The sequence below is a fragment of the Mus pahari genome, chromosome 5, assembly GCF_900095145.1.
Source record: "Mus pahari chromosome 5, PAHARI_EIJ_v1.1, whole genome shotgun sequence".
In the NCBI taxonomy this organism is placed as follows: Eukaryota; Metazoa; Chordata; class Mammalia; order Rodentia; family Muridae; genus Mus; species Mus pahari.
The window spans coordinates 128,111,334-128,125,476 of record NC_034594.1 but is presented as its reverse complement, the minus strand read 5'-3'; the positions used below and the strand labels follow the sequence as shown (position 1 = coordinate 128,125,476).

The following is a 14,143-nucleotide window of genomic DNA, read 5'->3' as shown; positions in this document are numbered from 1 at the left end:
GCATCACCACACGCATCCTCACAGCATCACCACACGCATCCTCACAGCATCACCACACGCATCCTCACAGCATCACCACACGCATCCTCACAGCACCACCATACACATCCTCACAGCATCACCATACACATCCTCACAGCATCACCATACACATCCTCACAGCATCACCACATGCATTCTCACAGCACCACCACACATATCCTCTCAGCATCACACACCGTTCTCACAGAACCACCACATACCATCCTCACAGCACCAGCACATCACCACTCTCACAACCCTCACGACCCCAACACAAAACAAACACATAGAGTGGGTATTATGCTCCCAGCAGATGCAGAACAAATTGGCCATTATTTAAGCAGCTTTAACATCAAGTTTGTTTGAAGAAGACAGTTCTGGGTTTTTCTAAACAGACAATACTAAAGTAACACAAAGACGCAATCCTATAAATTAACTAGAGGATCCTTCACATTCCTGCAGCTTTCATTTGGTGTGATAGTCAATCTCTCTTTTCTTAGTGTGGGAGAAATTGAGGATTACCCTCCAAGGCTTGTGTTTTATAGATTTAAAGTATTTAATCTGAGACATTTTAAACCCCAAATCTCACTGGAATATTTTAAACATTTTATCTTTGCTAAGATTCTGCTTCCTAGAGTAAGCAACACTGATGTGTTTCTTGTTTACAGCATGGGATGAGGCTCAGAAACACGACCATACAGCATGCTCTCCCAGCAGGTGGAGTGAAAAGGTTCTACAAATCTTCTTCACTATTCACTAGGCTTAAATCACATTGAAACTATTGTATCAAAAGATCAGTATGCAGGTGTGCATGTGTGCACATGTATGCACATGTATGTACATACATACCAAGGCCAAACAACATCCTCGGGTGCTGTTCCAGAGCACCTACCCGCCTTGTTTTTTGAAGCTGTCTGTCTCATTGGCCTAGAGCTCCTTAACAAGGCTGGGCTGGCTAAGGAGTGATATGCACAACTCTCCCTGCCTCCACCTAACCAATCTGGAATAACAAGCTAAAACCACAGTGGCTGCTGGAGAGCTAACTGAGGTTCTCATGCTTGCACAGCACAGTACAGCACGCCTTTACCAAATGAACTGTCTCCATAGCCTGTCCAGTATCCTAACTACGGTAATTGCATACCTCAGAAAGCAGATGATAAAGGAGTGGATTTCATTATAACTAAAGTATAACCTTAAAAAAGTAAAAGAAAACCCAGGCACGGTAGGACAGGCCTTTGATCTCAATACTTGGGGAGGCAGAGGCAGGTAGAACTTTGTGAGTTCAAGGTCAGCCTAGTCTATAAGGTGAGTTTCAGGACAGCAAGGGCTACATGAAGAGACCCTGACTCAACAACAAACAAACAACAATCAAAACAAACAATAACAAAAACAAATAAAAAATAAATGAAGAAATGTCTATTTAAGGGGCGATATTTTATAAAATACACCCACACTGGGTTCCAGAGAACAGCGCTCTCTTCTGATCTCCTCAGGCTCCTGAATACATGAGGCTTGCATACAGCATACACACAGGAATCAAAATAAGAGTGAGAGTGTGAGGGTGGGGGCTGATTGCATAATTTTTAAAAAGCTCTCTGGTTGATCAAATATGGAATGGACTCTGGTGGCACTAAGTCCCTAAGTAAACCACAACTAAAGCATGTCGTCCCAAAGAAGCAGGAATCACAAAAATGTGATAGGGGGATCTCAGAGTAATGCCCAACACCCCCACAGACCTAACCAGGTCTTGGTTTACTCCACTCTAAAGACCTTGGTTTTAAATCAGGACTCATTTTTAGTTTTCATTGTAGAGGACAAACATAAGAAAGGTAAACAATCATTACTTCAAGTTTCCAAGGCAGGTTTTTTTTTTTTTTTCATTTTGTTTTGGTTGGCTTGTTTTTTTAAGAGACTCCAAAGATAGGTACTGTCAGCAATGGCTCAATCTTTGGAAGAAAAGCCAGAGCTCATAGTGTGTCCAGAACCCCAACTGCTGAGTTCTGAAGAGGCCTTCCAGAGAACCAAACTGCCCAACCTGCTAGTAACAGTTTCCCAGGCATGAATAAGCAATAGGGAATAATGTGGGTCACAGCCAAGTTTTCTGAGGGTGGTGGTTCTTTTCTCTTTTTAGGGGGAAGCATTTTCGTTTTGTTTTGTTTTGTTTTGTTTTAAGACACGGTCTCTCTGTGTAGTCCTGGCTGTCCTGGAATCCTCTCTGTAGGCCAGGCTGGCCTTAAACTCGGAGAATTGTCTGTCTCTGCCTCAAAGTGCTGGGTTTAAAGGGCTCTATCACCATGACTAGCAGGTAGTAGGTTTTGATCGAACTATGTAGCCTAGGTTAACCTTGAAATGGGCTAATCCTGCTTCAGCTTTCAGAAAGCTGACATTGTAGGCACATGCAACTATGCCTTGCAGAAAACTTTGAAAACACTAGTCAGAATTTCCCAAAGAACTTGAGATTTTCACAAAGTGCTAAGAGCCACTGGCCACTTCTCAGAATGCACAAGAGCAACCAGAACACCCTCTTCCACTTAGAACTGAACATAAGCACCTAGCAGTGAACACAGAGGACCACTTAGCATTTCAACAAATCAGTCCCTAAAACTCAGCAGCACAGAATCCTGCCATCCATCTATCTGCCATCTGTGAGGGCAAAAGGAGAAGTGCCCTTCTTTCCTTCTCTTCCTAGAAAAGGAAAGGAAGGGAGGGAATCTCAGTCAAACCAGCCGAGGAAGGGCTGCCCAGAAAGCCACCTCCCCTTACACGGCAGCCTAGTAAGCACTTTATTGAATGAGTGATTGCTGTGGTCAAGCTGCTCCTTTATTTGGACAGCCCAGTTTAGCTATTCCAGACTTTTCTCTCAGTTATGAGACGCAAATGGCAAAGAATACTCAGGAGCACGATACACTTTGACTTCTTAGGGTTTGGCTAAGCAAGCCTCTTGGTTACTAGGAGTCGGCTCACCAACAGCTTTGGAGTCATGGCCGTCATTTCAATGAAAGCTCGCTAGCTCTCTTCCTAAGAACTAAGGCTCTAGCCCCTCTGCAGAGACACCTTGATCAAGCACTGATGAAGAGAAGTGACTATCTCCATGTGAGTCAGGGAAGTTTTCTTTTAATCGTATGTTTCGAAAGTCAGGCAGGCAGTGGTAGCGCACGTCTTTAATCCCAGCACTTGGGAGGCAGAGACGGATTTCTGAGTTTGAGGCCAGCCTGGTCTACAAAGTGAGTTCCAGGACAGCCAGGGCTACACAGAGAAACCCTGTCTCGAAAAACCAAAAGAAAAAGAAAAAAAAGAAAAAGGAAAGTCAGTCTTATGCACCATGCCATAGGCAACAAAGGCACTGCATTAGTAAAACTTTGAAAGCAGAAACTTTACCCACCCCCTTGCTGTCTGACAGCCTGTCAAAATCACCATATCTGCAAAGTTCTCATAACCACAAAATGAAGGACCGTAGCATCAACGCACGATGTGACCACAGGATTACTGTAACACAGCACTTCTTTCCTGATTAAGAAATGAATGTACCTTCTCAGAAAACGGGAAAAGCCAGCTAAACTTTCCAAACAAGACTCTTTTACTCTCTCTAGACAAAAGTTGATAGAAACAGGACTAACCTTTTGAAGCTTGCTCAGCACTGATCCATTGGTATTGACTGTAAAGTCTCTTTTCAATCTGTCATGGCGTAGTAAAAGGCTCACCATTCCAAACAATCTAGGTTGGGAGGGCTACATTTCCAAATGTTACCCCTCCATAAAACATCACAAAGTTTTTTTGACTTATATTTAATTAACTTTGCCAAATATATGCCCCCTATGGTGGTACATGCTTTTAATCCCAGCACTTAGAAGACAGAAGCTAGTAGATTTGTGCATTTGAGGCCAGCCTGGCCTATTGAGATCCTGCCATAAAAGGAAAAAAAAAAAAAAAAAAAAAAAAGTTTGCCAAATATAGACGTAAATGAGGACTTTCTCAGCTAACAGCGAGTATCAACTTTGGATAGGGTTTAAGTGTGTCTTAAGGGTTTATGCATGCTGGTGGCTTGGCCTCAGCATCGCAGTATTGAAAGCTTTAAGAGGCAGGTCCTAGCAGAAGGTGAGTAGATGTTTGGCAGTTCTTGTGGTCCCCAGGTAGTTCCTGAAATGAGAAGCTACTACAAAAGACAGAGCTTGACCCTTCTTCCATGCCTTCTGGCTTACTGCCTCCATGGCATATGTCCCTCCCATATGTGACTGCATCAAGGTGTCACATAGCTCAGGGCCTTTCTCTATAGGATCCAGTCTTGGACTCTCCATGAGCTGAGTAAATCTCTTCTCTTAAGTACCCAGCCTTGTTACTGCGTTAGATCACAGAGAAGACTTTGTTTCTTTGTACTGCTATATGCCAGTCTTAGCAAGCTGTGGGACTGCAGCTCCAACTTCCCTTTGAGTTCTGCCTTTCTTCTTTGACAATGCAGACAAACCCTGAATTGGCATCTGTCCCTGTGCTTGTGCAACAACTACTCCCCAACTTGTTGTAAAACAGGGTTCGCTGTGCTCGTAGACTCTGTGGGTGAGTGATCAGACACACCAGGGATGACCTGTCCCAGGACCACACTCTTCCAGGGCTGAGCTGAAGAATGTTAAGAACAGGGGCTCTCCAGTCACTTCTCCAGGCTCTCTGGGGGAGTGACATTAGTGTGGCTGACTTCCTACCCAGTCAGCTGATGCATCCTAAGTGAGTGTCCTAAGAGAAGATGAGAGAGAGCAGGAGAGAGCTAGCTGTGATAGTTGAGGGACCTTAGAGGTCAAGGGTCACCACTTCATTCTGTTCATCAAGACAGTGAAACAAGTCTACACAGGCGTGACACAAAGGAACACAGACTTCTGACTGACAGAAATGAGTGCCTACGTCCCAACATAAGAAGCAAATGGAACAGTGCCTACACTGGGGCAGCCTGTGTCTGGGACAGCACCCATCCTGTAAGCCTCCTTACGGAGAAGCTTCTGGTTTGAAAACATACACCATACATAACATACATAAAATCAGATATGCAAACTCAAAGACCCAGGCTGCAAGATATACAAGCCTCAGCAACCTCTTTCCTCAGCCACCTCCCACACTCCTCAAGCTGGCTCCTGCCCTCCACCCTCCACTCCACTCCACTGCCAACCTCGGGTGAGAAAAGCTCTTGCCACACACCCCTTTTGTATTTAAGGGACAATCAAAACACTCTTCACTTAGCTTTACTACCAACCAAATTCAGGGGAGAAAAGGGCTCTACTTAACTACCAACAGTGTGTGTGTGTGTGTGTGTGTGTGTGTGTGTGTGTGTGTGTGTGTGTGTGTCTGTGTCTGTGTCTGTGTGTCTGTGTGTCTGTGTGTCTGTGTCTGTGTGTGTCTGTGTGTCTGTGTGTGTCTGTGTGTCTGTGTGTCTGTGTGTGTATCTATCTATCTATCTATCACCCCAACTCACTGTCATACATTTGTTACTTGTGTATTACTATGACCAAATTACTACAAAGAACAAGAAAGGAAAGACTGCTTTCTGCCATAGGGTTTCAGAAGGGTTCAATCCATGCTTGGGCAGAACATGGTGTCAGTGGGAGAGGGGAGGTAGTCATTCATGGCAGTCAATAGCAGAGAAAGTGAGACAGGAAGAAGCAGGGACAGACTACCCCCAGGAACAGACAGACAGAAACACAGAAAGACAGACAGACAGACAGACAGACAGACAGACAGACACACACACACACACACACACACACACACACACACACACACAGAGCGACTTACTTCTTCCAGCTTTTGAGAGCTCCCAAACAGCTCCAGCAGCTGCACCTCCTGAGGTGCCCCCTTCACACCCAAGGCACAGCACACTGCTCCCACAATGCCCCATGCTAGTCCTCACAGCACTGACCCTGCAGGCCAGGTCAGCTCAGGAGTGAATCTGACTTGACCTTACTTTCACTACACCTGACTCTAGACACTTGTTTTCTTGGCATGGCTCTTGTGACCTGTGCTTTCTAGTGTACACTGACTTTCTCTCTCTCTCCCACTTGATCCTGTATTCATTCCTCAGAGTCCTTTTACAACTTTTGGGTACTCACCAGCATTCAGGGGTTCAGAGCACCTCTTTAAAGCTGCTCTGTTTCCAACTGTATTTTCAACCCCAGTCCCTTATCCAGGGTTACCCCCTTATCCAGGGTTACCCCTTCCTCATTGACCACCTCCGGGACGTTACTATTGCTAAAACCAAAGATTGTAGCATCTCCTACAAGAAAAGCAGGCATTCAAACAAGCAAGCAAAGGCAGACTAAAGAGAAAGCCTGCCTCCTCCTCTCTCTAACTCCAATCGAAGCTAACAGTACCCCCACTTCCCAAGCTTGAGGACTTAACCTAGGTGTGAGTCACTGCCTCCTCCTCCACTTCTTAGCCTGTACAGCCTCCACTAAGTCAACCCCTGAGATTTTAGATCTCGAGGAACTTTCAGGATAACCCAGCCTTCACCCACCCAACAGCTAAAGAGAGCCAGGGCTCAGACATCTTGGCTGCTTGCCTCAAGTTTATTTGACCTTGAAGATGAAAAGTATTCCACTACCAAGACCTATTTAATCTCAGTTCTGAAAGCTTCCAGACAAATCTGCTTTCCTTATAGAACTCTAATGTCTGTGTTTAAGGCCTTGAAAAAGTGATTTTGGGGTTGGAAAGATGGCTCAGAGGTTAAGAGCACTTGCTGTTCTTCGAAAGGTCCCAACTTCAATTCCCGGCAACCACATGATGGTTATGAAACCATCTATAATGAGATCTGATGCCCTCTTCTGGTGTGTTGTCAGTCATATGTGCAGATGGAACATTAAATAAATAAATTTTTAAAAAGTGATTTTAAATTAGTGAACAGTAACTTCTCTTAATAAACAACAACAAAAACAAAAACCACAAAACCACCTACTGGTGGCTGGAGAGACGGCTCAGAAGTTAAGAGCACTTGTTCTTGCAGAGGAACTGGGTTTGATCCCCAGTACCTACATGGTGACTCACAACTGTACATTAGTCCAGTTCTAGAGGATCTGATGCTCTCTTCTGACTTCCATGGGAACCAAACATTCATAGGAGCACAACACTTATATACATAAAATAAAATTAAGTAGCCTCGCCCCCCCCCAACTTCCTTGACTCAATGAGGGAGAATAGCAAAAACCAACAAACAATAGCAAAAACCCACCTCTTAAGCATGATATGGTTAGTGTGTGCTTGTGGTCCCAGCCCTTGGGAGGCAGAGGCAAGAGGACTGCCCTGTTTTTGAGATCAGCCTGGGCTGCATATTGGATTGCATCTTGAGTAATATGGTGAAACTTTGTCTCAAAACCAACCAACCAACCAACCAAAGGTCTGTAAGATGGCTCAGTCGGTAATAGCTCTGCCTTCCTGTGAAGACTATGGTGGAAGAGGAGAACTCCCACAATCTGACTTCCAAACATTCAGTGTGGTGTGTACAAAGTAAATACAAATTTAATTTTAGAAAATTAAGAACAAAAAACCCATAGGATTATGGCCTTAGTGGTGTAGTCTTCTTAGTTGACGTAAATACACCTGTGACATCTCATAGTTGACAACAATGTTCTAAGGAGGCACCTCTCAGATTGTAGCCCAAACACCAGGCAACACATAACTGTACTGACACATCCCAACATGTTAAATGTTGTGGTTTTCTTATGTCTTGTTTCAGTAGAGACTGCAAATTCAAAAAGGCTAATTCTGAAAGTGAAGGATTAATACAACAGGCTTCTTAAACTACCCAGGCACATCCTAGGGACAGTCTGGCAATACTCATGAAAAGTTTTGTTGTGCATATGTGCTGAATCAGCTACTATGCTACAGGAACACAGTCCATGAAAACAACCTAAAGCAGCAACAGACCTGGGGTAAGTAGCCTGCCGCCATGTTGCAGAGTGAAAAACTACAGATGTAAGTCACTTAGAAACTGCTTTTGCTGAAGGACAAAACCAAAACCAAAACCCAAACCACTGACTATTCTTCTAGGCCTACAAGGGACAACAGGGCCTCCTGGACAGGACGGACTACCCAAGGCTGAGAACTGTCATCTGCACCCTAGAGCACATCAGCTCGTAGGAACAAGATTAGTCCTCTCCTGCAATGTCAAAGACAGTCATTACCAGATGGGAGGCAGAGCAGACCACTTTGGCAGGATTGCCTGCTGATCTTTGCACACTTAAAACAATATTTCACAAAAGCCTCCTTTTTAATTTCCCTCACACAGACACAGCCAGCACCATTAACAACCCAATATTTCTAAATCCCTAATTTCACTTCCTTCCCAGTTTCCGAAGTCTCTAAAGGCATCAAGATGGGGTCTTCCTTGGGTCAACATGATTTGACATGTTCTACCTGGACTCAGTGAAATTAGGTTGTTTAAATGTGGAGCCTGCAGCTGCTGGCTGTGGAACCCCTCAGCTCCTTCTCTTTGAAATGAAACAAAATTTCCCATTATCTCTATGACAATTCATATAAAGTGCTCCTGGCTCAGGAGATGTAGCTTTTAAATACTAGCTATTCTGCCTCAACAAACTTTCTACTCCATTTGTCTGCTTGCATCCATAATTTTTAAACACACAGTGTCCCCCCACCCCCCACCCCCACCAGGGGTCTGTGCTGATGGTGTGGCCTTCTATGAAGCAGCCTACCTACTCCACCACCACCACCAGTAAAGAGTGTGTACTAGCATTTATGCTGTGCATTTAAGGTACTAGACCGGAAATACAGAAAAAAAGGTCACAGTTAATAAGATGGGGTGAAGAAGCAGCACAATATAGGATGAGAGGCACCAAGGAAGCCCTTCCTGAGACAGTGGTGTGCTCACAGTGACTCATGGAAGCTCAAGGTGTGAAGAGGCAGAAGTAAGAGCCTAGTGTAGCAGGCACAGACTGGACTGCATGCTGGAACACTGAACCAAAAGGGAGCACAGCGAGTGTGGTGCTCCACCAGGTGGTGTTCTGGAGATGGTTAACGAGGCAGGGGGTAACCCTGGATAAGGGGGTAACCCTGGATAAGGGGGTAACCCTGGATAAGGGGGTAACCCTGGATAAGGGACTGGGGTTGAAAATACAGTTGGAAACAGAGCAGCTTTAAATAGGTGCTCTGAACCCCTGAATGCTGGTGAGTACCCAAAAGTTGTAAAAGGACTCTGAGGAATGAATACAGGATCAAGTGGGAGAGAGAGAGAGAAAGTCAGTGTACACTAGAAAGCACAGGTCACAAGAGCCATGCCAAGAAAACAAGTGTCTAGAGTCAGGTGTAGTGAAAGTAAGGTCAAGTCAGATTCACTCCTGAGCTGACCTGGCCTGCAGGGTCAGTGCTGTGAGGACTAGCATGGGGCATTGTGGGAGCAGTGTGCTGTGCCTTGGGTGTGAAGGGGGCACCTCAGGAGGTGCAGCTGCTGGAGCTGTTTGGGAGCTCTCAAAAGCTGGAAGAAGTAAGTTGCTCTGTGTGTGTGTGTGTGTGTGTGTGTGTCCATCTGTCTGTCCCTGGGGGTATCTTGTCCCTGGCCCTTCCTGTCTCACTTTCTCTGCTATTGCCTGCCATGAATGAACACCTCCCCTTTTCCATATTCTCCCACTGACACCATGTTCTGCCCAAGCATGGATTGAACCCTTCTGAAACCCTATGGCAGAAATCAGTCTTTCCTCTCTTGTTCTCTCTAGTAATTTGGTCATAGTAATGTAGAAGTAACAAATGTATGACAGTGAGTTAGGGTCAATAATGTATAAAATTGTTGGTAATTAAAAACAGACTTTTTTTTAAATTTGGCTGAATTCAGGTTGGTAGTAACATAATCAAGGAGTGTTTTGGTTTTGCATTTTGATTCTCAGCAGGTAGCCATTAACTGACAGGAAGTAGGCTACACCTGCTTAGACCTTGAAGGGTCATACTGTGCTGTCAATATTAAATTCATATGACTACTCAGGTACAACTAAGGACTTTGAAAGCACTGTCACCGAGTAACTAGCATTTAATTATTTTAAAAACTAATATGCAATTTGTTTGCCAAAAAAAGTGGTATTCATGTTTGGAGCAATTAGGGCATGTGATTATTTTCTTCTTCTTTTCTTCTCCTTCTCCCTCTTCCTCCTCCTCCTCCTCCTCCTCCTCCTCTTTGAGGTAGGATCTCATGTAGCTCAGGCTAACCTCAAATTCATTATGAGACTAGCTAGCTTCTGAACATCTGTTCCTTCTGCCTCTGACTCCGAAGTGCTGGTATTACAAATGTTCCCTATCACCCCAGATTCTGAATATATCTTTTGGATTATAAGTTTAATGAATTCTAAATGTAGGACAATATATTCCAAGTTTTAACATCCAAATTGAAATGAGATAGAAGTTTAAACTAACAAATTTTGAAAACTTTATACAAATAATGTTTAATTGCACATTGAGGCCAAGTGCATGCCTATAATGTCACCACTCAGGAGGCTGAGGAATAAATACCAAGTTTAAGGCTACCCTGGACTACACTGCAAATACCAAGCCAGCAAGTTCTACACAACAAGACCCTAGGTCAAAAACAAAACAGACAAACAGCAAAACCCACAGCAGTAGTAATATTTTCAAATATACTAACAGATGTTAAATTATCTTCACTTCTTTTTTAATGTAAGTAATAGAAAATATAAAATGATGATGCATGCTCATAACTCTAGCAATGAATGAGCAGAGGTGCACTCAAAAGATCAAGGCCGGATTAGAATACAAGAGACTTGGCCACCAAAAAACAAAAGAGCAAAAAGAAAGTGGAACTTGCTTTATATTTCTGCTCAACAGAAATTGGTTGGTTGGTTTGGTTTTTGTGCGTTTGGTTAGTTGGTTTGTTTTGAGATAAGGTTTCTCCATGTAGTTCTGGCTGTCCTGGAACATTTTGTAGACCAGGCTGGCTTCAAACTCAAGAGAGCTGCCTGCCTCTGCCTCTGCCTCTGCCTCTGCCTCTGCCTCTCTGCCTCTCTGCCTCTCTGCCTCTCTCTGCCTCTCTCTGCCTCTCTCTGCCTCTCTCTGCCTCTCTCTGCCTCTCTGCCTCTGCCTCTGCCTCTGGAGTGATGGGAGTAAAGACCTGTGTCACCACCTCCCGCTTCTGCTGGGTAGTTTTAAGCAAATACATCAAAAGACAGAAGAGCTGGGCAGTGGTGGCACACACCTTTTATCCCAGCACTTGGGAGGCAGAGGCAGGCAGATTTCTGAGTTCGAGGCCAGCCTGGTCTACAGAGTGAGTTCCAGGACAGCCAGGGATACACAGAGAAACCCTGTCTCAAACTCCACTCCCCACCCCAAAAAAGACAGAAGAAATAAAATGGAGGCAGGAAGCAAGTCTCTTTTCTAAATCCCTAGACAGGAGAGAGTGGCCTAAATTGTCTGGATTCTGCTATCTTCAAAACATCCCTGTTCCAATAGCTTTTCCCACCATAACAATTCCTAAGGCACTGCCTTTTCTCTGAACACCTAAGATGCTCATCATCTGTAGGAAGCACTTCTACACTTACTGATCACCTGTCATGTCTACTTAATTCTGATGTGATTTATTCCACTGATTACACTAGAAGCATCTTGTTTCAGAGTCATATTTGAGATATCTTTACTGTGATGCATTTTCAATAATCTTGTTTTTGAAACTTTGGAGTGTGTGTGTGTGTGTGTGTGTGTGTGTGTGTAAATTCCTGCATGTAGGTTCTGGGGATCAAATTCAGGTCATCATGGCTTGGCTGCACGAGCCCCTATCTACCAAGACATCTCAGTGGCCCTCAATACTGTTAATAAAAGGATGTGTATGGATATGCTAGCACACATCTGGAGACACTGATGTGGCTGGCTTGTCTTTTCTACTGCAGCAAGTGACCGAGTACAGTGTTCAGAGCAGTAATAGCTAATCAGGAAGTAAATGCTCGTAGACTCTCAGGGGTAAATACCAATATGGCTGAGCAATAAAGAACTTTCCAATGTTTCCCTCAAAGGCGAACATAGAAATCTGCTGCTTATCTCTGATATCTACTCACTGCCAGAGATAACCTTTGCAACCTGAATGTTAGAAACTTCAGTTCTGGGGCGGTGAGATGGCTCAGCTGACAAAGGTGCCTGCGGTCAAGCCTGAGACTTGAGTTAGATCCCTGAAACCCGCACATTGAAAGATGAGAAGTTCCTGAAAGTTGTCCTCTAACTTCCACATGTATGCCACAACATTCACTTACCCCTCCACAAACAAAATAAGACAAAAACCCAAGAAAACTCTTCCATTCAAGGGAAAAGTATACAACTCTAACTCTAAATTTAAAAACAAAAACAACTAAAACCTCAATCAATTCCATAATAAAGAACTCAATTTCCAGGAAGGTAAATTTTATTGTTAAACATATACCTTCCTACTCCCCGTCTAAATTAAAGCAAGGCAAAAGAAAAACCCTTTTAAGGAAATGTAGACACAATCTTAACCAAGTTGGCCTTTAATCCCAGCACTCAGGAAGCAGAGGCAGGCAGATCTCAGTGAGTTCAAGGGGTTACACAGAGAATCCTTGTCTCAAAAAGCCAAAAAAAAAAAAAAAAAGCAGTCATAATATATATTTGACTGTGTATTGACTGTACACACCACGGATAATAAAGTATCTCATTTAAAACACCATTTTAAGTTTCCCAGGACTCTTAAGTACAAAAACAAACACCCACACAGCTTTTACCACTACACAAATAAGATGCAAGTAGCAACTAGTTAAAAGCAAAGAACACTTTGCAGTCATTAGAACTTTCTCTGTTCTTCGCAGTCCTCAGATTTTTGACATTTCTCTGACATTCAAAGCATAAAACTGACACATTATTAGAAATAAGTTGCGACATCATAATTGCGCTTTCTTGCATTTGTGTAATGGCTACAAAGTTGATTCAACAAAGTGCAATTGATGTTTCCATCTCCCAACAGATAAACAAAGATGGAGTCAGGACAGTTCTGTTGCAAAAAGAGGGCAGTAGGCTTCTAAAAAGGCAGAACGTGAAGTGAGGGAAACCTGTCAAACAGCCAGGACTAATCCAAGGAGTTCAATAGAAACACTCATTTCCTTCGACACGGTGGGAAAATCCCGGTGGCTCACAAAAACCCTCGGAAAGTTTGGTTTGGCTGATTGCATATTGTTTTCCTTCCAACATCAGCACCGGGCCTGGAGGACTTTTCCTCCCCCGGGAAAGTGCGCGTCCTCCCGCACCGGGCTCCCGCACCCACTGGACGCTACCGGGCAAGCCGCGGGGTGGCCGTCCCGAGCTAGCTCCACGACTCCACAATGGAGCTCGCCCCCGCGCACGCCCACTCCAAGAGGGCCATTTCCCTTTTCCTGCCCAGATGCTGTCCGCCGGCTCCGGCGCGTCGCTCCCCACCTGCGGCGCGCGACCCCGAGGAAGTGGCGGTGCGGGCCGATAGTGGGACCCCAGGGGCCCAGCCCCGAACGACGCGCGGTGTCCGAGCCCAGAGGCTGTGCCGCCCTGCCTCGATTTCCCTCCCCTCCCTCTGAGGCGGGAGTCCTCGGCCCACACTCACCCCTTCACTACAAAGAAGGGGTCCTCCATGGACATGGCGCCCGGCCCGGCAGCCCGAGCCCTCCCTGAGGTCTACCGTGGCCAGCGCCTCGGCCGGGGCGACCCGGAGCAGCCGTGCGCGCAGACCCGGGTGCCCGTCGGCCGTCGGTCCAGCAGTCGGTCAGCGCCGCGGGTCGAATCCCACTCCAAGCCGGCCCCCCACAGCAGCCTCCTCCCCCGGCACCTCCGGCGTCTGGCCCCGCCCCCAGGACCTTCGCCACGACCAATCATGGACGCGTACCGCAGCCTCACTTCCGCACTCAGGCTCACGTGACCCTGATCGCCCAGGCACGGCGCTGGAGAGAGGCGGGGCCTAGTTTGCGTCACTAGGCCGGAGAGGCGGGGCTCTGGATGGTGGGGGCGGTCTTCTGCTGCTTGGAGAAGGCAAGGAGGATTTTAAGAAAGCTGTTGCTGTGTCTGATTTGCATAAACCTTTTACCTTTTCTCTTTTAATACTTGCTTTTAACGCCCTGTGATTTACATGTCCATCTAATCATCGTCTTGCACTAAAGAATTCTCAAAT

The 14,143-nt window shown here is 45.3% G+C and overlaps 1 protein-coding gene across 1 annotated transcript in view; it reads right to left on the bottom strand.

Moving 5' to 3' along the window:
- The window catches only part of Stx6 (syntaxin 6), a 42,784-nt gene extending 28,976 nt beyond the window's left edge, over nt 1-13,808 (bottom strand). The window contains exon 1 of the mRNA XM_021197701.1: nt 13,583-13,808. Coding sequence (XP_021053360.1) covers nt 13,583-13,617 — 35 coding nt within the window. The 5' untranslated portion in view covers nt 13,618-13,808. The remainder of the gene's footprint in view (nt 1-13,582) is intronic.
- Between the last annotated feature and the right edge of the window lie 335 nt (nt 13,809-14,143).